The sequence below is a fragment of the Anser anser genome (assembly GCF_964211835.1).
Source record: "Anser anser genome assembly, chromosome: 21".
NCBI classification, from domain to species: Eukaryota; Metazoa; Chordata; class Aves; order Anseriformes; family Anatidae; genus Anser; species Anser anser.
The window spans coordinates 2,797,748-2,823,784 of NC_139742.1; the positions used below are offsets into that span (position 1 = coordinate 2,797,748).

Sequence of the window (26,037 nt, forward strand, 5' to 3'; positions counted from 1 at the left end):
TTGGTTCCTGAAGCTGAACAAGTGCTGCCCACAAATCCTGTTTTTACTCTCAGCTGTGTTGTCCGGGTTAGAGAAGCTGAGAAGCCCTCAACCCCAGAGCACCTTCGGGGGGTTGTGCCTGTCCATGGCCTGGGGGCCGTGGTGACGGCTGATGGGCAGGACGGGTGGCAGGAGGGTGGGCACCTTGTGCAGGGCTGTCTGCGACCAGATGAAGGGGACGGGGACGTTTGGGACATGGGGCACTGCAGGCAGTGGGGTAGGTGCTGGGTGCATGGAGCTGAGGGTTGGTGGCCCAAAGGGGGACATGGGGAGGGACAGCGTGACCGTGGGGTGTATGCAGGTGGGCTTCGGGCGCACACGTGGTGCTGCAAGGAGCAGGAGCCCTGAGCAGGGCAGGAAAATTTGTTTTTAACAGCAAATGCACGGGACGTTGCTCCAGGTAAAGCCAAGAAGGATAGATGGTGGCTAAGTCCCAAAGGGCAGCAGACAGGGAAGGAAATCCGTGCCCAAATGTGCCAGGAGCAAGTGCGGAGCCCAGCAGGCCCTGGTAGGACACCCTGCTGGACTTGTCTGGGGCCAAGGAAGGGGAGTGGGGTGGCCAGGACGTGGCATGGGATGTCCCTGGGAGCCACAGGACAAGGACACGAGACAAAATCTTCCCGCGTCCCAGGCTTTGGTCTCTGCTCCTGGAGCAGGTCCTGGTTTTGGTTACAGGGGACACTTTCTCCCCTGCAGAAAATGCTTCCCCGGGACTTTTCCACCTTCTCTTGAACACCACTCGCCTCCTCGTGCCTTTGTTCACCTCTGGCTTAGCCCCTGCCCCCCCTGGATAAATGAAAGCAGCCCCTAGGCACCTGGGCTCCATCCCAACCCCACATGCCCTGGGAAGGCAAGAGGGAGCACAGCACGGGCATCCCAAGGGGGTACCTGTTTTCTATATGGGCTGTAGGAGCAGAGGCCGTGTTTCACACCTTCTCATCTTTCTTCTGATTTTATTTCGTTTGTTTGTTTGATTGGTTTTGGGAAATAAAGCCATATGAGCAAATGGAACAGCAGCAGCCAGACAGCGGCTGCATCGGGTGCATTTGCCATAGTCCCGCTCTGAATGCCAAACATCTGGATGCTCCATGGCTGGGACGGGGAGGGCAGACATATTTCGGTCACACGAGATCAAAGACGCCACCAGCTTTGCAGCGGGGCTGTCCCCAGCCACCACCAGTGATGGAGCAAGAGCTGGCAGCCGGGGCTCGAACGCAGCTGCAAGCGCTGCCGGGGCTGGTTGTGTTTTGCTGATAGCCACAAAAAAAAAAGTTTCTCGATTGGCGTGCGTATGACACGGGGCACACGGGGCTCTTCCCAGCCTGCACGGAGCTGCAGCGGAGCTCAGCACGGGACGAGCAGCCTGCACCAACCTGACCCCGATGAGTTTGCTGGGGCTGAGCGGCGCGGGCAGGAGCTGCGCCCGTCCCCGCCACGTCCCTGACTCAGAGCCACGGGGCGAGTTTTGCTGCGGTAGGTTCAAAGTGCTACAGTAGGAAAAACTCCGGTTTAATGAGTGCTTCAGCTGCGATGGAACGTCAAGGGCTTCGAGTTAATTGAAACAAGCCAGGGAGGGAATTTTTCAGCCTGAGCTGAGGAAGCTAGAAAAAAAAAGAAAAACAAATCAGGGCTATTGGCTCATCCCCGCGCCGTGCAATGGGAGCGCTCCGGCCAGCAGAGGAGACGCCGCATCCTGACCAGATCCCGGCTCAGGCCACGCCGGGAGCCCCAGGTACGTGCCCGTTGCAAATCTCTTCCACTGGCAGAGGAAAGAAAGAAAAACGTAAAGCCTGAAAACGTGTATTGATCCTTCTTTCCTCCTTAGGTGCTTAGAAATGGCTTCAGTCCCTCTGTGGCGCTTTATAAATGCCCCCGCTATAGAACATAAACTATTTTGGCGAATGCTCGTTTACACAGGGAAGTGCTAAGAGCGCTTTATTTGTCACCGCTTGCGAAACAAGACGTTATTTATGTTATCGGGGGGATGCGAGCGATGTGATGGTGCTTGGTTAACGTGGGAGGGATTGCTGGGGCTGCTCACCTCTCCCTGTACTTTCCAAATCTTTTTCCTCTTTTTTTTTTTTCCACCCCTGAATTTCCACATTTTTACTCATGCGAAAAGCTCCCGGTGCCTCCCCCGCTTGCTGTCCCTGCACGGCTGGGACCTCCCTGACCTGGCCGCAGCGTTCCTGCGACGCCACCGAGCCTGGCACGTGAGGGGCTGAAGCCGCCAAAGCCGCTTTGCTTTGTTTTTTCCTTCTCTTATTGTTTTAGCGAGGTAGGGATACAGCTCTGCTCGGGGAGAAACAGTGGCTTCAAACTGGCACTTAAGGGTTTTAATCTGGACTGGTCTGCTCTGAGTTTCTTTAAAAAGAAACTGGGTGGAAATCTTTGCTCTGCTGCGAGAAGAGCGGCGGCAATCATTCACCTTGCTCTATTTATAAACTGTTTAGAAAGCCCACCATAAACCGAGCAGGATGCCTCTTCCCTACAAGGGACATTCCGCAGCCCACACGTAAACTGTTTGGGTTACTCAGGACACGTTAAACCAGGGCTGCTTACGAAAGTTGGAAATTTTTGCTAACAGTGAAACAGGGAACAGCGCGGAGCTGGGGCCAGCTCAGTGGCCCCGGGGCCACATCCTGCCCGGGCAGCCTCTAATCAGCATTTCTGCTGCGTGGTTTTGCATTGGGCTTGCTGCAATTTGTGCTTTTGGCCAAAACGCTGAGTTTTGAGATGCTCCCAGCCTGCTGTGCCCACCGTGGGAAGGATTACAAATTCCTTCTCTTTTTTTTTTTTTTTTTAATTCTTTTATTCTTCCCTTTTTGGGGTCACAGCACCGGCTGCCTCCCATGGCCCAGATATTTCCCAGGAGCATGGGAGCTGCATCCTGGGGTGCTCCTGAGCTCCTGGCAGCATCCTCAGCCCCAGCTGCGCCTGGGGATTCACTGCCCTCACGCTGGGGCAGGATTTGCATGCGCCCGGCTTACAGATGCCACAACGCGGAGGAAAACAACAAAGCTGGTGTGAAAGCAAAGGCAGCAACGGGAACGCGTGGGTGCCCCAAACCGGTGCGCTGGGTACCAACAGGAGGGACGGGGTACCCCACCGGTTCGCTTACCCGCAGTCGATGGGTACCCCATCATTTCCCCTGGGATTTTTCATCCCTTTAATCCCCGGGGAGGCCCTGGCTGGGGCTGAGCCGTGGGAGAGGCCGTGTTTGGGCAGGATTTGCATTCCTGGCCCTGCAGGAAGGGCCGCAGCAGCGCCCGCAGCCGTTGCTCTCGGTTCCCCGTGCGGGCCCCACGAGCGGCCGCTTCCTTCCCGGGGGGGGCCCAGGCTGGGGCAGGCAGGGAGCGAGGGCAGGGGGCTCGCAGGTGTCCCGAGGTGAGTGGGGGGCTTGGGAGGGGAGGGGGCTGCCCCCAACACCCAGCCCCTGCTCTGCCAACCTGCATGACCCCCATGCCTACAGCCCCCCCTCTGCGCTGCCCCAATACGTGGACTCGCCCCCAAATTGCATTTGCCCCCTTCCCTGCTGCACTGCCCCAAGCACGTGCGTGCTCCCCCCACTGCTCCATCCTTCCCCCCCCTGCATACGCCCCCACCTTGTTGCACTGCTCCAACACACGTGCATGGCCCCCCCCAGCCACACTGCCCCCCCCCCAGTGCTCCCAAATGCTCGGCCTCCCCCCGCACTGCCTGATGCCCCTACTTGTTCCCCCACTGCGTGCCCCCCCATGTACACAGCCCCCCCATTGCACTGCCTGCACATGGGTCCCCCAAAGCAGGACCCCCCAGCACGTCTCTCTGTCCCCCCAGCTTCGGTGGGATGTAGGCGCCCCACAACACCACCAGGCGAGCATCCCTCGGTGCTTTCGCCCTCCTCTCACTCTCCTGCGGCGTTTTGGGGGCTTCCTGCTCCCCTGAGCCACGCGCTGGGGATGCTTCACTCCCCTCCCAAATTATCGCAGCCCATTTTTCCTGGGCTGTTAACATTCCCCAACAGCCTTCAGGCGGTGGCTGGAAGCCTCTTGCCCTCCTAATTGCTGCTTTTAATGAAGTGGGGAATATTGCCTTTTTCTTTTTGATGGTGTTCAGCCACACTGAGCTCTGCTGGGGAGAAGCTCCCCCATTGCAAACCCCTGAATTAACCAGAAAATGCCTCTTTTTCCACCTGTGAGGGTGGCAGCTCCCAAAATGCCCACCCCAGCTCCTCCGGAGGGGACCTTGCTGCGGCTGCCACCCCAGGTGCCGAGCCCCTGTGCCTTCGTGACTCTGAAATCCCCACGCTTGCAAGGATTTGTTAGGCAAATCCCCCTGGCTGCAGCAGATTCAGCAGCCCCATGCAGGCTTGGAAAAGTTTTAGGATTATTTTTTCCCACCTATTTTTGGTCTTGGGCAGCTGCTCTTGTGGGGACCAGGTTTCAGCTCCCTCTGTCCGCTTTCCCCTGGGGTTTCACCCAGAAAAAAAAAAAAAGAGCTTGAAAGAGTGCCCAGGGATGGCTTTGGGGCTGGGCAGGCATTGCCAATTGGTGCTGGTTTTTGGGAAAAGCCCAGCAGGGCCATGCAAGCGCAGGTGAGAATGTGGGGCTGGCAGGGCACATGCTTGGGGGGACGAGCTGCAGGTGCAGCAGCCTCTGCACCACCAGGGCTGCAAAACCCCACTGCTTTTTGTCTCTCCCTTAATCTTGTGAGTGGAAGAAGCCGTCTGGGGTGAGTTTTTGCATGGGGCTGAGCTCAGTCAGGTCCCCTCTGCAGCGGGCATGGGTGCTGTAGGGGGATAAAGGCATCAGTGAAGCCTGGGGGGGGCAAAGCTCCTGCACTGCAAGACCAGGAAGACACAAACCAATGCCTCCCAGCTCACTGTTTTTGGCAGACTCACGACTTTTTTGTGGACTCACTCCTTTTTCCTGGTTTCACCCTCTGGCTTTGCCCCAAGCTGCACCGATAACCCCCGAGCACACCGCAACCGCTGTAACCTCTCCGGTGCTGGGCTGGGGTTAATCACACCCCACGGGGTGGGGATGTTTTGCCCAAACTCGGGGCTCTCGAGGCTGATGAGCTCACCTCGGCGCCCCATCCACGCCTGGCAGCCTTCGCACGAAGCGGCTGCACCGGGCTCTGAGCAAGAGAAGGGCGAAAACGGAGCGGCCGGCGGAGCAGAAGGAAGTGCCGCCGGGGCCACTCCTCCGCGCCATTTCCTCCCTGCGCCTGGGTTTTTATACAGATGCGAGGGGCAGCGCGGCGGCCGGCCCGTCCGAGGCCTCAGCCTGGGCTGGGGCGACCGAAGGGGAGCGCCGGCGGCCAGCCCCGAGGAGAGGCTGCGGGTCCCTGCGCTCCGTCCAGCCCCGTCCCCTGCATGCCCTGCGGCCTCGCACGCACCGAGCTCTGGTTGGTGAAAACCTGGGGTTGGGTGGACAGCTGGCTTTTGGGGCATCGCGGGTGGGTTTTGCTTTGCTACTATTTTCATGCGGTGTTTTGGGAGACGGAGAGCATGTGCGTGCCCTGAGACACAAAGAGGTTTTGGGGTACGCTCCCAGGCTGGCCCCATGGTGCAGTGATGTGGGTGGCACGTCGACTTGGGTGGCACAGTGAATTGGGTGGCACAGCGATTTGGGCAGCATGGAGCTTTGGGCATCTCGGACTTCCCCAACAGCCAGGGTCTCCCCTCCTGGCCCTTTTGTCCTTGACCCTCTGCACGGGGCCCTTTTGCTCACGTTTCCCCCGGAAATGTTTGGTTGCAGATGGAGGTGGTTGATTTCAGTGCGGTGGGGGTGGGCAATCATCCTTTGGGGTTTTCCAGCTGTTCTCTATTTCCCAGCAGCTTCACCAGCCCCACTTTTCCTCTTCTGCTTCCCAAATTGCCAGGCTCGGGGTGCTGCTCCCTTCTCCCTGGGTGCTCAGAGCCGCGGGGACGTGGCCCCGCAGGCTGGGTCAGGCTGGGCTGGAGCAGGGCGAGAGATGAGCAAGGACTGAGGGACAAGCTGGCGGAGGAGATCCCGAGCTTCCTCCAGAGCGTTTCCAAGCTCAGTCCCTTCTGTAGGGCTGAAGCAGTTGGGGGGAAGTGGCTAACTGTGTTTGCACGAGCACTGGGGATGCCGCAGATCTCATTGCTGGTGATTTTGCTTATTATTTTCACCAGACGTCCTAGTAGGGTGCTGAAGGCACGTCTCCGCATGCTGCCGCGGCTGCCTCCCCCATCCCTATTGAGCAAGCAGGGGCCGCTCTTACAAAATTCAAGTCCTCAGTAACAGCAGGTATTAGGCCCTGACTCACGGTATTAGCAGGATTATTTTATGCATGACTGGACGTAGTCATTGCTGGAGACGGGGCTTGGTGCCTCCACCCAGCCTCCTTCAGCTCAGCACGGAGGCCTTGCCATCCCGTGCTGGGGGACGGATGGGCTGCTCGGGCTCTCAGCTGCTGGGGAAGGGGCCTGGGGACCCCCGGGCTCCAGTTGCAGGCACCATGGTGGCAGAGTCGTGGAGCCACACAGCACTTTGCCGGGGCTGCAGGCAGCAGTGGGGCAGCGCATTGCGACCCTGCAGCATCCATTGGGGTGTATTCGGGATGCGGCACTGCTCCTCACGTTATTGCTCCACTCCCTGAACCCTCACATTTCCACACCCCTCTATACCTACGGGGATAAGAAAACTTTGTGTGTGTGTGGCAGCACAGAGGGGGGCGGTCCCCAGGCAAAGCTCCATAGTGCAGGGCAGCTCCCAGCAGCTTTTGGGATGGCCACGCCAAGGGGCTGCAGGCAGCGCGTGGGCAAAGACCAAACGAGTTGGGGAGAAGCAAGCGTGTGGCCCCGGGGTGGGGACAGCTCAGGGACCCCGGCAGTGGCCCCCAGCTCTGCTGCCCCCACCGCCACTGCACGTCCTCGCAGGAATCTTGCCTGGCTGGTTTTATTGCAGGGCACGGCCAAATCCTGCGCAGGGTCAGCAATTAGCGCTCAGGGCTAATTGCTGCACGGCAGCAGCTCGCACAGCCATTAGCGCGCGGCGAGCCGCCTGCCCTGGCCCGGTTCCCACAAGGAGCTGAGTGCTGGGTTTGGGCACAGCTTCCCTGAAGTAAAACCCTTGCCTGAGCACGACGTTTTGCAGGTTGGCACCTTCCTGCTGCGCCGTGGCGAGCGAGCACCGAGCCCTACGGGGCCACCTCCTCCCCGCAGGCACGAGGCTTTTGCCGGGGGCTGGGGCTGATTTTCCAGGTGGCCGATGGAAGCGGCTCTGCTCGCCTTGCCCGTCCCCGCTTCCTGCTCGCGGGCTTGGCGATGTCACCGCAGCCAACTGTCCCCTTGCGTCAGTGCTGGCGCGGTCTGGAGGCGGCGGGGAAATGCCCTCCCACCGTGACACAGCTCTGCCGGCAGCATCTTCGTGCAGGGCAGGGACGGAGCCGGCACTGGCGCTGCCGCACGTGGAGGTGGCCGCATCCAGACCCGAAGCCCTGCTTCCTCCTGGGGGTTTCCCCGGCAGGTCTGTGCTCCCATCGTTGTGTCCCGCTGCCGGAGCGCATCCTCTTCCTCCCTGCTCACTGACCGAGGTTTGTCCGTGCATTACCCATGCAGCTATAATTTTGGGGAGATGCTTGTGGCCCTGTGCTCCCCTGTGCGGTTCTGGGGTTTCATGTGGGAATTGGGGCAGTGAAGGATGGGGGACAGGAGGGTGATGGGGCTGTGGGGCAGCTCCACTCTGCTCCCTGTGTCTGTCTGCAAAGCCTCAGCACAGCTGGGAATGATCACCCCCAGGGCAGTCGCCGTGCCACAACAACCCGTGCCTGAGCTTTTTGGCAGCGAGTTATCCCGTGCACACTTCCACACCCCAAAAGGTCTCCGTGGAGGACAGGAGAATGTTTCCTTATGGGGGTGTGCGTACGTGCATGTGTGCATACGCTGGGGCAGAGGTGTGGTTTTTGTGTGCTGCTCCTGCCTGGCAGATGTTAGGGAAATCAGAGGGGGCAGTTCTGGTCCAGGGCAGGGTCTGCCTGCCCACGGTCCTGCTGCTTCCTCAGCTGGGCAGAGCAGAGGCGGGTCCCCGCCTGTCCCCAGCCCCAGGTTCCATCCACCAGCACCCATCTGCCCTCCAGGAGTCGATATCTGGGCACACCAGGGGGTTGTACGGTGGCATAATGATATTTCCATTTAATTTTCTGTTCCTTTTCCAATCATGCTTAATGTCGCTTTGGGTTTTTTTTGATCCCTGTCGAGGACTGAGCTGATGCACTCCTGGCAGCACACATCATGACTTCTGATCCAGCCAGCTCCGAGTTTTCCTTCTGTGTGTGAGGCCAGGGTTATCTTCTGGGAGAGGCATCGATTTGCATTTATTCACACTGAAGTTCACCTGTAGCCTTGTGTGTCTGGAAGGTCTTCCAGAAAGTTAGCTGAAGTCTGAAAGTCTCCCTCTGCCACCCTCCTGTGGCTGATGGCTACACATAATTGCTCTGCTTGTAAGACAGTGGGATAGCTTCCTCGTTTGGCTGCTATTAGCCACTTTCTGGTCTTACATAGGTTGATTTTATATTGTCATTTTTTTTCTTTTAGAAAAAATATGATGTGAATGTGCTGTAAGAACCAAGTGAGATGAACGGAGAGCTGTCCTGTGAGAAGGCGGATGGAGAAATGCCGGCTGCCATGGGGGATGTGGGAGGAGAAATGCCCAGTACTGAGGGTGATGCAAGAGGAGACATGCCTAGTGCTGAGAGTGATATAAAAGGAGACATGCCCAGTGCTGAGAGCAACTCAAAAGGCGAGATGTCCTGTGCTGAGAATGATGTGAAAGGAGAGATGCCCGGTGCTGAGAGTGATATAAAAGGAGAGATGTCCAGTGCTGAGAGCAATGCAAAAGGAGATATGCCGAGTGCTGAGAGCGATGCGAAAGTAGAGATGCTGAGTGCCGAGAGTGATGCAAAAGGAGACATGTCCAGTGCTGAGAGTGATGCAGAAGAAGAGGCCCCTTGTGCTGTAGGCAGTGTGGAAGGAGAGATGCCCTACACGGACAGTGACGGGGAGGGAGAGATGCCCTGTGCTGAGACTGATGCAAGAGGAGAGGCATTGTACTATGAGAGCGATGGGGAAGAAGGGCCTGATACTGAAAACCCTGCCTCTTCAAAGAAAATCTCTTTTATTTCTTCTCCCTTGAGGGCAATTGTCCGCCTTCGACGGCGATACCGGGTGCAAAAGAAAAGCCGTCTGCATTTAGAGCTCCCTCGAGAAAAATCGTCGGAGCATGTCCATACGCGGCTGCTCCAGAGGCAGTTTTCCCTGAACCGACCCAGCCTGTACGGCTCTTCCATGTCCTTCTTTAATCAGAGTGGCTTTGAAACGTCACAGTACTTCACCTTTGACACATCTGTGGAGCAGCGTGCAATGAACAAATCCAGGCGGAAAAAGAAACGAAGGAAATCGCGGATAGTCCTGTATCCAGATAAAACAAAAAGATACCTTCCAACAGAGGAGAAGAGCAACGCGAAACGCTGCCTCCTCTTGCTCATTGTCATTATCTTCTTCCAGATTCTCAATGCTATAGAGAACCTGGATGACAACCTCCAAAAATACGACCTCGATGGTTTGGAGAAAACAATGCACCGGGAAGTATTTGGGCAGAAGGTTGCTGTGGAAAGTATTATGGAACTGCTGAAAGACTATCTGGCTACCCACATACACAACAAGCCTCTAGTGATTTCTTTAAATGGCCCAACAGGGGTTGGGAAGAGTCACGTTGGCTGGCTGCTGGCCAAACATTTTCGTTCTGTCATGGACAATGACTTCGTGCTTCAGTACTTTGTTATGCATCACTGCCCAAACGGTGCGGCTCCTCTTACTTGCGAAATAGATTTGTCTAAGAAAATTTCTGACATGGTTACAAGAGCTGAAATAGAAGAGAAGATACCGTTGTTTATTCTGGATGAGGTTGAGCTCATGTCTCCAGTCCTGCTGGATACTCTCAGCCGATTCTTTGAACCCAATCAAACCAACGAGTTCCTGAATGCCATCTACATCTTAATAAGCAACATAGGAGGTGGTGAAATCACTCAGTTTGTTATCCAGAACACATCTGCTGAGCTTCTGCGTCAGAAGAGGGGAGCTGAAGAGCTGCTGAGAGTTGTCCAGCCTGTGCTGATCCATGCCCACCCTCTCTGGAAGTCTGCAGATGTCATCCCCTTCGTTCTCCTGGAGAAGAGTCACGTCATCAACTGCTTCCTAGAGGAGATGAGGAGGGAAGGGCTGTATCCTGACCAGGACCATGTTGAGAATTTAGCCAGCCAGCTCAGTTACTACACTACAGGCGACAAGCAGTACTCCAGGATGGGCTGCAAGCAGGTCGTGGCCAAAGTCAACCTGCTGTAGTGACTTGCTGCAGAGACCAAATCCTGTGCTCAGGATTTACAAAATTCTGGGCTTACAGAGGAGTGTTACGGCGGACTGTGGTCCAGGTGGCCTTCTGCCGCCTGCTCGGAGGCTGCCCTGGTCGAGGCAGTGGGACGGCAGCCCAGGCTCCTCTGCAGCACGATCGCTCTTCTCCAGATGCCTCACTCGTTCCTGCTGTGCTGTGAACAAGGCACGGTCAACAAAGCCCAAGCAGCCTCCCAGTAATTTGGAGACGCTTTGTTTGTTTCTCACGTGCTCATTCAGGATACTGGTCATTAAGGAGTTGTGAGATGAGAACAGATGTTGTGGAGAACAGACCAAAGGGAACAAACCATGACGCATTTGGGTTTGCTGTCTCGGCAGCAAAGGGAGCTGCATCTCACTCCTTCTCCAGGCTCAGTCTTCACCCCTTCCCTCTTCTTGGTCCTGGCTGGTGTTGTGCAAGGCGGGTGGCTCTGCAGAGCAGAGGCAATGCTGCCAGCATTGGGGATGCCTTGAGAATGGAGAATTTGTGGCTCCTCACCCCTAAATGCCTGGGCAGTCAGAGCTCTGCCTTCTCCATTTCCTACGTGACCGCACGCTCCTGAGGTTGCTTTGTGTTCTTGGACTGGTTCCTGAGCTGTTGCTCAGCTGAGCTCATACCTGAGCTCACCTTTGGCACCTCCAGCGAGGTTTCTGCCCTGTGAGTCTGTCTGGGCTCGCCTCGAAGGCTGCTCAGCTGTGCCAGCCAGGGCAGAAAGCACTGCCGGAGTGGTTAGGGTCTGGTGCAGGCAACTTGTCCCGAGAGCTCTTCTGCTTTTTGCTCCTGGGTACACTTCACCATGCTCATTATCCAGAAAGCCCAAAATAGCAACTGACAGATATTAAGCAACACACACTGGAAAAGACAATTTGGGCTGTCTGGGCCAAGGATGGTGAGATCTTGAGCCTGTTCCCAGTGCTGCAAGGCCAAAAAGAGGTTCTGTGCCACTGAGACCCCATGGAGAGCATGTGGCCTGGAAGCACTTCAGGAAAAGCACAGATCCCTGTTTTGAGCAGGCAAACGGAGCAGGTATTTATGGCATTGCTTTTTCAGGTTTTGGTTTTGTGCCCAGATCCCCTTCTACAGTTTGCTGTGAATTATCATATACATAATCCTGTGGATGTTTGCACTGGTTGTTTGATTTGCCTCTTTCTAACTGTTGACTCCAAAGACTTCTGTCACAAATTCCTGCTTCCAGAGCTATTGTCAGGAATAAATCCAACCTATCCTGAATAAAATCACTCAAAGTACTTTTCCTCTATTTCACTGAAATGTGGTTTTCCTCTGAAATTTCTCTTCTGCATCAATGCAGCTGACTCAGACTGGGAGCAAAGGCTGCAGCTTTGCTGAGTGCTTTTTGCAGACCACCTCGACGCAGCGTGCGCAGCTCCTGGGGTTCGCCTGTGGTAAGCCAAATGCCCCAAAACACACAATGCAGCGGCAATGAAAGCTGGGTACTGCACGGCTCCTCCACCCTATGGAGCTGCCTGGGGGAGGATGAGGTCAGAGACCATGGAAATGGGCCCTTGGATGAGACAATGCGGGGCTGGGAAGCCTGTGCGTGGCTTCTCCTCTTGCAGCTACTCCGTGGAGAAGCCTTTTTCTCCTGCAGAATTGCCTATGAGAGCAGCTGGGCAGAGAGTCCACAGGGCTGGTTGCATGGCTTAGGGGAAGGGTTCTGAACGAAGCTGAGCCACCCTCTAGATACAAGCGCAAGATGGCCGATCTCCACAAAAAGCGATGTGTGTGAGCTGGTTTCCATAGCTTAGCAAGATTTTACCACCAGCACAGTTAATGTGTTTTTATCCTGGATAAGAAACAGAAACAACACAAGGACCAGATTCCCCCCCCATCCAGCTGGGAGAGGGACAGAGGTTATTTCCGTTTTCTTCTGCCACGGTCTCCCTCTTCTGGGAGGAACTCAAAGCTCAAGGGTATGACGGGAGGGGTAAGCATCACCCACGCTGCCTGCACTTGGGAGAGGCAAATGTGACCAGCGGCTATCGTGTCGTGCTCTGGGGTGCTGCTGAAGCAGGCACCCATGGGCATTGGATTGCAGATGGCTTCTGTGGTGGTGTCAGGACAAGCAGCAGTGCTGCCTTCGCAGGGAGCAAAGCAGTCCTGGCTCTGCTGAGCACAAGGCATGAGGTGCGCTCGTGCATTTAACGAACTGCCAAGGCTTTTGCTTCTTGTGAAGCTCCTCTGAGAAGGAGGCGCAGCTTTCTGCTGCATGAAGGGCATCTTGGGGACCACCTCGGTGCTGAAGGGCCAATGCTGGCCCTCCCCGTGCTCCCAGCACTCCTGGCAGCTTGTACCTCTGGAGGCCTTTGTTGGAAAGCATGGGCACTTCCAGGCTAGAGAGATGACTTTCCCTGCTGGATGACTCTCCAGGCTGTTTCCAGGACTGGGATCCCAACTCAGACAACTTCTCCAGGTTGTCCCAAGTCCCACCCTCACCCAGCATCCCTGCTCTGATGTCTGTCTGTGCTGCCCTGATCCCCAAGCTGATCCAAGGTCCTCTGCAGAGCCACCAGCCATGCCAGGTGCTCCAAAGGGCAGTGGAGATGGCACACAGGCAATCCACAGCTCTGAGGCCCGGGAGATCTGTGGATCATACCTCGAATGCTGTGTGTAAGGGAAGCTGGTCTAAGGGAAAGGAACTGCTAAAGAGAGTTGAAGCTCATGGTTTTCACTAGTGGTCATGCAGGGTGTCTGTGGCTCTTGGCCTCCGCACAACACAGGAGAGCTCTCGTGACCACGGAGAGCTTCTCTGGAGCTGCTCCTCTGAATCACCAGAGCTGCTCCTACACCCACCTGGCACCGAAATGCTGGGTGAGAGGTCTGGATCTAGCAGTAAAGATCTCCTCTGGTGAGGCTTGAATGTGATGACCAAAGAGCGGTGGCTTGTCCTTAGTCCTCTTCTGTCTCGAATACTCCTGACACAGGACCCAGGGTGCTCCCAGAGAGATTTCTCTCCATGGCTATGGCTGAGGTGCAACGGTTTCATGTAGATGAACCTCTCTGCATTCCCAGGGACCTGTTGTCCACTTTCCCCCCCCAGCCCTGTTTCTCCACCTAAATGAGCCTCACTGCTCAGTGCAGCTACGTCATGCTGGCCCCTGTTCCTCTTAATATCTTTGTTATAGTCAAAAGTTGTGGAAATATGGCTTAGTAGGAGATCCCACTAGGGATAAAGACACTGATGACAGCTGCATCTCTGTCCTGTGCTTTCATCAGTTCCACAGGTGAAAGGTAGCTGCTCTAAATGTGGGAGCCACCGTATATATTTGGTGTAGGTGTGGCTGGGATGGCATCCTGGGTTGGCAGAAGGAGGTGAGAGCTATTGTTCAGCCAGAAACACCTCCTTGTTGAATTTGGAGCCGTGCTTTGCTGTGGGCACAGCACTACGTTTGGCCCCAAAGCAAGGCATAGCTGGCTTGGTAATTGAAGCAGTGCTGTGAGAACTGTTCCCCATCACGGGCTGGTGGGTGCTCATGGGGACTCTGCACCCCGAAGCCAGAGCTGTGTTTGGGCTGAATTCTCTTTTAGCATTTACCCTGGGGAGAGCACAGAGCGATACCAGGTATGTGCTGGTGAGGACGTGGAAACTGCTGACGTTGCTGCCTGTGGAAGAGGCAAAGGATAAAGGAGGGTGAAAGTAAACACGAAATGGTGCATCTGTCTTGCCCAGCACTGAAGGTATGACCACGTTGGCCTGGTCAGTTCTGGGCTCAGGTCAGGGATGGGGATCCCCACGGCCCCTGGGTACAGGCTGCGTCACCACCACGTGTGGCACTGTCAGACCCCGGCAGTGGCAGCTCCAGGAGCATCTTCCAATATCAGAGACACACCTAATTAATGGCAGCTATTAGATCACCAGCAGGGCCTGCCCTGACCAGCCACACCCTGTGCCAAGTCACCCCCAAATCCTATAAAAGCGCGGCTGAGACATCAGTCCCTGCGGGAGCTGTGTCGGAGGAGCGCTGGGGCCCACCTCAGCCCCGTGCCTGGCTCAGCCTGCAGCCCGACATCCTCACCTCATCGCCGCGGACCAGCCCAGCACAACCCTGATCCCTGGGCTGACTTCCCAGCCTCAGCCCGGCCCCACCTCGGCACCATGGCGCTGCTGGATCTGGGCTCGTGGTTCACTCTGGGCTCTCAGCTGGACCTGGCCACCACCTTGGGCCTGCCCTGGTGGCCCATGCAGGTACTGTGGGGGCCAGGGAAGGCCGGCAGGCCATCAGGCCGAGCACGCAGCTGGTGGGGAAGATGGAAGGGAAGGAAGTGGTCAAGGCACCAACCGCCTTCTCCCCGTGGGTGCCTAAATCTAAAGTGGACAGAGACATACCTCCTTTTGGGGTCAGTGGGGTCTGGGGTGTGACCCGCGTTGGCAGAACCCCTCCCATTTCCCCAGAGGAACCCCCCGAGATGGGGGACGCCTGGCCTCAGATACCTTCACCCCCTTCCCTGACAAAGCAGCCTGGCTTTGGGTTGTGGGACAAATCCCTGGGGCAAATCCCAATGCAGGCTGTGGGCAGCCCGGCTGGGCTCCGTGCCCCATCCCAAAGTCATCTCATTTCCCTCCAGGTGCAGGAGATGTCCTTGCCAAGCTGTGCAGGGCACCCCTGTCCCAGGGGTGTCCCCAGCCCCCTCCATGCAGTCTGGGCTCTCGGTAGGTGGTTGGGGTTTTCCCTGCATTTCTCCATGAATATGGCCCAGCTCCAGCCTGAGGAAGCGGGGGCACGCACGCATTCTGCGTGGGCTCTGAATAACTTCAGCTGCTTCCAGGAGAAGGGGTTTGTGTTCAAGTGTTCTTAAAAAGGAGCTAATCCGAGCTGGCTCCATCCATCAGAGCCTGCCTAAAGCTGCCTCCGGAGGTGGGTGCTGGCTGATGAGGCTGAGCCCCCCCCCCCCCCCTGTTGTTTTTTTTTCACCATGGGACAATGATCCAGTGGTGGTGCTGCACCACAGAAATGTGCCAGCCGTACCAGTCCCCAAATGCCACCAGTGCCACCAGAGCTGCTCCTCCCGCAGCGTGCACGCCCTCGGTGCCACCCAGAGGGACCTTGTCCTCGCTGGCCGGTGCCTGTGGCCGTGATGGCTCTACAAAGAACTGCAGATGAGGTGTGACATCGGCCTGGAGCACTTGAGCAGTGCTTGCAGACGGATGCAAACTGGGGCACCACTTGTAGGGGGTGCAAGGGCAAGAGTAAGGCAGTCCCCAGATATGCTTGTCCTGCACAGAGGAACGTAAAACTGATGATGAACCCTAGAAGGTTCAGTGCTTCAAGGTGTTTCTCCCCGTAGTCTTCACGAAACACTGTAGTTGCAGCTGGGAAAGCAAACTTTGCTCATGTGCTGGGCTGCAGTAGGGGAAAAGAAATTGAGAACAGCTCAGCTGGGGTTTCCCAGCAGCTGTGGGTGATGAAATTCATTGGAGGAAATTAATGCAGAGGAAACTGCAACAGCTTGTGAGACTGCACGGAGGTGGGGTGGGATGCCAAGAGGCTGAGGGGAAAGGAGCACCCCCTTGGGAAGGGTGGGAAGGCCCAGGGAAATACAGGAGCAAATATATTAGCAGCAAGCACATAGCAAACAAGGGAGAAGTAACACCCAACATCTTCCAAGTTATGACACCAGAGTTTAATTTTCTCCTTTATTGGGGTATTTGGAGAATATCTGTTAGTAGCTGTTATTGGGATGGACTGGAAGGAGCTTTCCAGAGCTGGGTCCCTGTGGGACGCTGTTTGGATGGGCAACCCGGAGTGAGGTCTGGCAGAAGGAGCAGCAGGGGAGGGCAGGAGCGAGCGAGTGCACGTCGCGGGATGGGAGAGCGAAGGGCTGGAAGGAGAACAGCCCTGGGGCACCGCCACGCCAGCAATAACACCATGGGGCTGCAGGAAAGGCAAGCATCCCATTAAAATGTATAAATAGGTGTGTTGCATATACAAGGGATGAAGTAATGCGGGGCTGCGGCTGGTGTGCGGGGGCCTTATTTGGGCACCCTGGCAGGAGGGAGCCTGGGGCTGCATCGCGCGAGCCATCGTGCCCACAGACATGAACTGTGGCAGGGGAAAAGTTTCAGGTGAAACACGATAAGAGCTTTCAAATATGCAAAAGATGGGAAGGAGACAACGGGGCTCGGTTTGCCAGGCTCTCCTCATACAGGGCGTGGAGTCAGCTCCGGAGAACGTGGGTTAGGTTAAAGTGCAGGAAAATTGCTGCGGCAGCAGAGCACCAAAACGGGTTGATGACTGCAGCTGCAGAATTGGTGCCATTGAGCTGGGGGATGGAAGAGGATGCTTGAGCAGGGCTTGGCCTTGGTGGGCTCACAAGCTCCTGTTTTGCTTGTCTTCTGTCACCCCTTGGTGCCTGCCAATGGCTCAGCTGTAGCTTTGTCCTGCCCAGCAGACAGCTGGTCTCTTCACAGAGATTGCACCAGCTTATTGTTACACCTCTCTAGTGGGTGCATTTGGGTTTGTAAAATACCTGGGTTTAGGTGCAAAGTTTCAGGCACCTGTATCTGAAAAGAGCCAGGCTGGGGAAGTGTGGTGAGATCAGCAACCTTCCCAAAGGGACTGATTTCCCAAGTGGGGTGAATTAGAGGATGAGGGAATCAACCGGCACTAAGAGCAGAGTATGCAGAGTTAATCGTTTAACTAAACCAGGCTAGAACTCCGTTTACTTTCCCTCCACTTTTCCTTAACCTTTCAGTTTATTAATAGTTTTTGGATTTGATTTTACAGGGTACATGTGGAGCCACCTCAGAGGACTGGCAGCAATGCTGCAGAAGGGGCAGCTTTCTGCTGCGCAGTTCCAGACCCTCTTGCTCCCTGGGTCACTGGGCAGATGCAGAGCTCTGCCATGGGGCTTAGCATCAGCTCCTGCTCCTCCTCCTCCTCTGTGGGGATCACTGAAAAGAGCTGCTCCTGGCCATGTGCTGGATGTGCGCAGTCCGGGGTTTTCAGTGGATGCTGTTCTGAGTTTATTGACATTGAGCTTCTTGGGTAGTTTTTTTTATCAACTGATCCCCGAGGCTGGGATTCAGCTCTCCTAATTATGCATCCTGAGAAAGCAGTGAGTCGGGGCTGGGATTTCCCAAGCCCAGCACTCTGGGAAGAGCCCGTCCCAGAGCCCAGACCTGGGAAGTGCCACCTGGAAACCCTTCCGTGAGCCATGGCTCCTGCTCTGTGCTCCCCGGGCAGGGTCAGGACCCTGGGGCCATGCGATGCCCTTGCAGCCCCCAGGTTATGCCAGCCCAGTGCAGCTCTGCAATCCTTGATGCAGCAATCTCAGTGTGCTGCTGATGGAAGCCACCAGCACCGCATCCAACCCCCAGGTGCCCTGCCACGGTACCCAGGCATCCTCACCCAATATCATCTGCCTAGGACAGCGTGAGTTCCACCAAACCATCTTGCCCTGCATTCAGCTTTTATTGTTAATCGTGCATCGCCCTACAGGGACTCAACCCTGGGGACAAGCCTGCAGGGACCGTAGTCTTCTTCCCACCGATGTGCTCCAGAGTGGGGCACCTCACCAGTTCTCCACAGTTTTTGTTTTCTTCTAACTTTTGGCGTTAGCCCCAGCTTCACCAGAAGGAAGAGTCCTCAGAAACCCATCCTGCACTGGATCCCAGCACCTGACCCCTGAGAGACGTGTGTGCAGTGGGCATTTTTGTGGTCAGCAGCTGATATGTAAAGGGAGAGGTAAATCATTAACCGCAGCTGACAACCTGTTTTGCCCCTCTCCTGCTCCTGTAACTTGCCATGCTAGCCAAATGCTCTCACTCAAATCAACCCCATGTGGTGGTGTCTTACCTGGTCTTCTAAGAAAAACAAAACAAAACAGAAAAACAAACAGACAAAAAAAAAAACCCACAAACCTGGAGAAAGATACTCTTGGATCTGAATGGTTTCCCTCTTAAACTTCTTAAATAGCAACAGCTGTGTGCAACTACAAAAAGAGTTGCTGACACGACTGTCTGAAATCAGGGGATGCTTGGTGCCATGTTCCCCCAGCTTCCATGTTTTCCCAACTCTTAATTTCCCGGTAACTTTTCAGAGGCTGCAACTAAAGGCATGGCATGTACCCTGTGTACCCCTGTTATCTGGTGCTGTTTGGCACTACTACAATTTGGCATGCTGTTTCTGATATATCGCAGCAAACCACCTAGTTCTTCCTGAGATGACTTCATATATTTCTTCCCTGTGGGATGAAGGTTTCTGAGTCATGGGCTTGCTTTGCCTTCATCAGGGTCCTGCCATTTCTCCGGGTGCTGCTGGGGCCTTGGAAAGTCAGCGTTGAGCTTTTGCTTTGAGTGTGAGCTGGTCCTTGGCTTCGAGGTTGTTGCTTATCTCTCCGATGCAAAAAAGGGCTCATGTGCCTCAGACCTTGGGTTTATCCCAACTATTTCAGATGATGTAATGAGAGTTTCTGCCCCTCCCTGCAAACTTGCCTAGCACAAACAGCACCGTGATTCTCGGATGTCTTGAGGTCAGAACACAGAACTGAACACTGCGGAACGCCTTGGCCTGACGCGACCCAGTGTCCTCAGCTCGTTCAGTGCTATGGGCTCCATCCTCAGCTGCAAAAGCTGCTCCACACCCGTTCTGTCAGTCCCATTACCCATGCTGGGGCCTTTAGGGTTGCATGCTTATGCCAAGGATCCATCACCTCCACCTCTGAATGCTGCTCCTGATGCATCCAAGGCTCATTTTTTGGCCTTGGTGATCCATTGGTGAAATGCACTGAAGTCTCTGGATTAGACGGGATGGATAACGTTCAATTCTTTGGATCCAGTTCAACAAAAATTGTTTTTTCATCTCCTTGCACCTGGTGGGCAGAAGATCTGCTTTGTGCAGTGCTGATTCATCTTAGTTCTTCTCATTTGAGGAGGATCCAGTGACCTGCTTGGACAAGCTCACCTGGGAGTTATAAATACATCCTTGTGTAATCATACTCACATGATAAGCTAATGGGTAATGATGATTGCCAATAAGGAGAGGATTTGTCCCTACAGGTAGGGACCCCTATTTCTGGGGCTCGTTTTGAGGTTGGGTTATTACTCACATTCCTACAGCTGGGTGCTGGGCAGTGCTGGTGAGATGGGCTAGGTGCACGAGAGGTGCAGGATGTGGAACCTCACTGAGAAACCTCTGGGTGATTAACACAAAGTGATGCCGCTGGTGACAGAACCGGGGACAGCTTCTGGACAGGCTACATTCCTGGCCACTGGGAGCTGCCCATTACCTGCACCGAGATAAACACAGCTCATGGTGGGACAGGGCTGGAAGAAACTACATTGATCTGCCTCTCTGCGTGGGGATGACCCTGGCTCAAACAAATGGGATTGACTGTACCACCAAATGTTTGATTTGGGCTTTTGACATCCACCATCCAGCCAACGCCCGGGTGCATTTGGTGCCTGGTTTGGGCAGTTGCCTGCACCACTTTGCCCTCCGAGCTGAGTCGAGCAGGCCTGAAGCCCACGTCCCGGCAGCGGGAGGATTCCTTACTAATCCCCAGCCTGACTCATTCGCGTGCGGGGACCAGGGCGGGTCCAAGGGCTCAGGCACCACAGGGCAAAGCAGCAACAACCCCACATGAAAAATGCTTTTATCGCGTGCTTCTTCTAAACCACCTGCATGACTTAGGTGCTTCCTGATGATTTTGCAGGGATTTTGCACCAGCCGTGGGAGGCAGATGCCCGGCAGGGCTCGGATGCTGCTGTGGGGCCCGTGTTTAGCCATCAGGGGAAGGAAGACCCATTTCACCCCGCTCTGACCAGTGTCCATGAGAGGTAATGGCTAAAGAGGCTGCTTGAAAGGATTCCTTACATCTTAGGAGTTGTCCTCCTGTGAACTGACAATGATTAGGTGATTGTGGAGGCAGCGATTTCTGTTTCCCAACCCTCTGTTCTTTGTCTTATAGGGGAAAAATGACCACCAAAGGCCACCAAAATCTGTCTTTACACCCCAGTTGTGTCTCAGGTTTAAACACATGCCTGGGCAGTGTGACTGCCCTCAGGAAGGCATTTTGCAGGTGCAAGTGTCTTGAGGCAAGTCACTGGCTCCGGCATTTGGTTTAAATGGGGTTAGGGTTGATGGCAAAAGCCACAGGCGGTGTTGCCTCATGGAGCTCCTGCATCTGGGTGGCACAGAGACCTGGAAATGGGACTCCACAGGTTGGAGTCTCTGCCTTGGTAGCTAAATTTTGTTTCTGCCCAAGACCTGGTTTCCAGTGGGATCACCCCCATGGGAGTGTTCACATCACCACAGCAGTGACATGATGGTGCTTTATAAGGTAGGAGTTGGATGCCCTGCAACTTAAAGCCAACCACCGTTTTGTTCCTCCAAGAAGGGTCAAGCAGGTTATGCTACAGAGCCCAAAACAGTTTTAAAGTGAATTTGTGCCCTTTGGACGTGCTTTTTTGTGGTGACTACAGGCTGCCTGAGAAGACCTTGCAGAGATCAAGTTATATTGGGTTTTACATTGGCTATCCCATAGCTGATTGCCAAAGACATTTTGCAGGAGCCCACTTTTCATTCCCACCTGCGCTGGCAGATGTGAGCGCGAGGTACCCCATGCCAACAAACATACATGAAGTTAGCAGCTAAATCTTCTAACTTCATCACAAAGATCCCATGGAGAGCTGTGGAGACCTCTCCAGAAGGTTTGTGGGCACCCAGCCCTTTCAGGCTCTGTTTAGTCATCATAAGGCACAAAGAATTTGAACACAAGTGTTATTTTTTCCTTTTCTGGGCATATCTGGGATTGAGCTTGCCAGAGCAAGTGCTGAGGTGCTCATCTTCTGGGGCATAGTGCTGAGATTGCACAGGGTCATAACAGAAACTGGGGTCAAATGCACCCCTCCAGCCATGCTGGCGGATGGATTGGGAAGGCAGCTGAGAGTTTACCTGTCCTCAGACTCCGTTTCTGTTCTTTATAGCAGATTTGTGGAGTTTAATGAAGGCTACGCTCTCAAAAGCACCAAAATGTCTTGAGGCAAAGCCTTGATAGACAGCTGTAACACAGGGGAGCAGAACTGGGAAGGAGAAAATTTGGAGCATGCTCTCAGCCTTCTGTTAGCAGCGTGTGCCCGTGGGCAGGTATGGGGTGCTGGGGGCAGAGACATTCCTGGGCGGTTTGTGAGTCAGCCGAGCTCCTCCCATGACAACTTCACTCATCAAAGTTGGTATTTATAGCACGGGTAGGAGTAGGGAGAGAAATCAAAGAACAGCTCCCCATAAAGAAGCATAAATCACTCCAAGAGTTCAGCTCTGGGGTTCTGCATTATTTGCGTTAACGAGAACGAATAAAAGCGCTGTTGTTATTAATAATATTTCTTAATATTATTTCATCAGTCTGCTTTTTCAATTAAAACCATCTTTAAGCAGAGAGAGATTTCCATACAATTCTCCCAGCTTTCTGAGCTACCCCGACAGGCTGCTAAGGACATGCTGTCTTACACGGGAGAAAATATTTTCTCCAGCACAGATCTGCTGAAAAACAATTCAGAAAGTCTGTCTGGGCCGATGCTTGCTGTCCGAGCTGTCGGGAGACCTCCAGGCCTTCCAACAAAGCGAAGCAGGAAAGCCAGGAAGGTGCTGTACCCAGCCCGGGTGAGAAAATATTTGCCACGCCCGGAGAAAGACCTAGTCAAGCGTTGGCTGCTCTTCTGTGTTGGCATCATCCTCGTGCAGGTCCTAACCGAGGAGCCTGAGCAAGAGAGACTGGCTGGCGGAAAAGGTCCCAGGCAGCAGCCGCTCTGCGCACCAGCAGTACTGCCGGCTTCACAGCTCGGGGCAGCAGCAAACAGCTCCAGAGAAGACAGAGCCATTTCAGAGGCCCTGGAGATCACTTTCTCATCGGCTTACGAGCACCAACCTCTCATGCAGACCACAGCAGATGTGCCACAACAAGCCAGGAGACAGCCACACACCTTCTGCAGGCAATGCTTGACTGGTTTCTCCCGTGCAGAGCACTGAGCTGCGTGCGAGAAGCTGTCCTGCTCCTGCTCTTGGACACCAGCTGCTGGGGCACCGTCAGCAGCACAGGTGCCCTTGTGAACTCCTGCACCCCTCAAGGGGACACGAGGACTCTGGATGGTGACACGGGGCCAGCGGTAACCAGAGGAGGCATCGAAGCAAGCCCGGGGCTGCAGCAAGAGCCATGCAGTTTTTAATGCTGATCCATTTGTGACTGCAATTAGAGATGGGACTTCCACAAGCTGTAACAAAAGGCTGCAGGCATTACATTTGTATGCCTGCATCGGGTTTGTACTGTGCTAACCTTTCTGTGACTGTTGTATAACTTCCTTCAGTGCCTCTGTTTGCATGTTGTAATTTGGTGTCAGCTCTCACATATTAGAAGAAAGCTAGGAGAGTGCAAAAATCCTGTGTGATTTTCTCCCTCTGTAATGCTGTAGGAATAAAACTGTTAAGATCAGACTTTCACAACATGTGTCAACTGAAACTTTAACATTAAGAGTTGTCTCCCTGCTGCACCCTCAAATCTGCTGACCATCCTGGGGAAATAAAACTGACAAAACAGCAGAAATAGTGGGGTCAGCACCACAGCAGGGCTTGGGAACAGACTTGCTGGTGCCCAGAACCAGGAGAGGGTTCAGAGACCCAGGTGACAACGAGAACCAGAGCACTGGGGTGAGATATCATCTTGGGAAAAAGCTGGGAGATCCCTGAAGGAAACCATAGAAGCTGCTGGGAAAGAGGGCTGCTCAAGGGGGAGGATGATCCAGAGATCATCAGAGGTCTCTTCTAGCCAACACTTCCACCATGTGTTTATCAAAGTGTTTCTGGGAATATAGCAGTGCAGTGTAGTTCTGTGTGAAGGATGGGATTAGTGACTGGTCCAGGGCAGCATGACCCCAGATTTTTCTGAACAGAGTAAATGTGATTGCATCTGGGGTCCACATAGTGAGGTGCAGCTCAGAGAGGGGCTGCTGCTTCCCAGACACGGACAGGCTCCTTGAGTTAGGAATAAAGAAATTCCAGGCTCAGGACCTGCTTCTTCTCCTTGTCTGGCCATAGGGCTTGTAGCAAAGAGACACTCATATCTCCTTGCTGGAAACGAAGAGCCCAGGACTTTCAGTGGAAGCTGCTCTGAGTATCCTAGTTTGTTTTATCACTCATTCCCTGAGGCTGGGATTCAGCTCCTCTAATTATGCATCTCAAAGAAGTCTGCATAAGTCACGGCTGGGATTTCCCCAGCCCAGCACCCTGAGAAGAGTCTGCCCCTGAGCCCGGACCTGGGAAATGCCACCTGGAAACCCTTCCCCAAGCCATGGCCCATGCTCCAGCCATGTGTATCTTGCGTGGCAGGGCTTGGCCCATGAGGGTCGGTCCCATAAGACCACGCTCTGGTTTTGCAGCCCCAGCCTTGCCCTTCAGACCTCCACCCCAACCTCTCACTCTGCAGGACAACTTCCAAGTTTTGCTGATCTACTCAAAGCTGTGTCTAGACAGACTTTCAAAATCTCCAGGCATGGAGATCCCACCACCTCCTTGGCCAACCTCACCCCATCACCTGGAGCTTAATTCAGATCATTTCCATGACAGCCAGCTGGTGTGACTCACTTGTCTCAGAAAGCAGGTCTTTTCACGGAAATAGCAATTAGTTCCTCAGGCCCTGATAAGAACAAAACTCAAATGTTTTGTAATGACCTAGAGCAGCTGCACGTGACCCGTGAGTGGAAGGAAGCTGGATTGCATGTGCAGAGATTGCAGAAGAGGTGTGGAAAAGCCAAGAACAGCACTGCAGGCCAAAACACAGTACTGTAGGGTGCTGCAGCTCATGGCAGTTACAAAGAGACCTGCTTACCTCAAAAAAAAAAAAAGAAAAAGAAAAAGCTGAATCACCAACAGAACTTGGCTACTTAATTTCAAATGAAAAAAAAAAAAAAAGAAAAAAAGAGCAATCGGTCAGTGTGCAGCCAGGGAACTGTCTGGAGAAAGCTGCTGGGACATGATGTCTGTGAGTGGTGGTCCAGGGTCAGTCCTGCAGTGGGGCTCCACATCCCCTGTGAGGTGCTGGGGAAGACGTGCAATCACGGGGAATGACAAAATGTGGAGTTTTGTAAGCTCATGAAATAGTAAAGGCTGTTGAAAATGTAAAGGTCGTTCAGCAATGGCGGGCGGGTTGAAATCTTTCCGAGCTGACTGCAAATTTGGTGAGCAAGGACTTTCCTGCAGCGCATCCCAAAGGCATCACGAGAGGGCAGCAGAGACAGAACCTGAGCAGGACCCACAAGAGTGGCCTGTGGTGTTTTAGACACCCGAATATGAACCTGCAATGCCGCATCTGCAAGAAATGCTGAAGATGCTATCGCTACCTTGCTGAGAGCTGATTTGGTGGGAAAGCAGAATCTGTCAAAACAAATGAGTGTGCTGGAATGTAAACCAGCAGATACAGAGACCCCTTAAATATATATTAAAAAAAAATCACTGAGTCTTACAGGCGGGGTAGTTCATCGTTCCTTATGTCACGGGACGGTGAGCTGAGATACAGGCAATGCAGATGTAACAGAGGCCATTTTCAACCAACTTCCAGGCCAGCCATCAGCAGCCTAAGCCTATGCAACCAAGGAAAATTCATTTCAGACCTGGCGACTTGAATGAGCTAAATGCAAAAACGAACATCACAGCCAGTCTGTTGCATGCAGTCCAGCATTTCATGTTGTGGTCAGCCCCTACACCCACCTGGTAAGTTCCTGTTTGCTCCAACACTTGTTTTGGCAGGCTGTAACGTGGACAGGTTCTGCTCAGGCCGAGGGCTGGAGTGAAGGACGCTGCCAGGAGCCCATGTCCCTGCTCTGTGGCATGGTGGTGCGAGTGCTGCTGCGCAGCCGACCCTAACCCAGTCCTCTCGTGGCTGCCCCCAGGCATGCACGTCACCACGTCAGTTCACAGTTACACTCATTAGCTCCAGCCGAGCTGGTGGGGGACAGGGCAGCCCAGAAGGACGGATCTGGGAGCCCTGTGGTGCCCTGGAGGTACAACGTGTCTGCTCCAGTCTCAGAGCAGCATATCCAGACAGGCTCTGCAGCCAGGACATGCTGGGATCCAGTCCTGCACTTTTAGCAGACGCCAGCTGTGTCGCCCTGGAGGCCTCCACCTCCCCTTGAAGTCTGTCAGCCTGTGTCACTCTCCATCCCTTCCCACAGCTCCCAGTTCCTTGCTCTGCCCGCTCCAGAGCCTTCCCAATCCACACAACATCCCCAGCCCCTCTATCCTCAAACCTCCCCTTCCTCCAACCTCTCTCTTTATCCAAGGCTCTTTGGACCACCTCAGCCCCCTTCCTGCTGCCCTGGAGCCTCCCAGTCCCGCTGGCACAGGGACCTTTGCTCCAGCACGTGTCCCTGCTGGTAAAATCTCTCGGCCTTTAAAGCAAACAGCAGCCAGATGTGTATTGAGGGCAGTCTCTGGGCATTCCTGCCCTGTGCCTTGCCTGGGAATGTCCCCGGGGAGAGCGATGGATGCGCTATCCCAGCTCAGTTTGACATTACACATAATAACTCTCCTGTGCCCAGCAGTGTCCCCAGGAGCTGTTTCATTAGTGCTATGGATACATCCTTCAGGACCAGGCA

General features: G+C 54.5%; 1 protein-coding gene across 3 annotated transcripts; it reads left to right on the forward strand.

Moving 5' to 3' along the window:
* Nucleotides 1-1,633: 1,633 nt before the first annotated feature.
* Nucleotides 1,634-11,694, forward strand: TOR4A (torsin family 4 member A). 3 transcript variants are annotated; one of them, XM_083807348.1, is made up of 2 exons: nt 1,634-1,771; nt 8,585-11,694. In XM_083807348.1, exon 2 carries the CDS (start codon nt 8,624-8,626, stop codon nt 10,388-10,390), a length of 1,767 nt encoding a protein of 588 aa, XP_083663474.1. In that variant the 5' UTR covers nt 1,634-1,771; nt 8,585-8,623; the 3' UTR covers nt 10,391-11,694. The 3 variants fall into 3 exon arrangements, with proteins under 3 accessions (XP_083663474.1, XP_083663475.1, XP_083663473.1); XM_083807349.1 differs by lacking the exon at nt 1,634-1,771 and adding an exon at nt 2,933-3,426; XM_083807347.1 differs by lacking the exon at nt 1,634-1,771 and adding an exon at nt 4,809-5,430.
* The last annotated feature ends 14,343 nt before the right edge of the window (nt 11,695-26,037 follow it).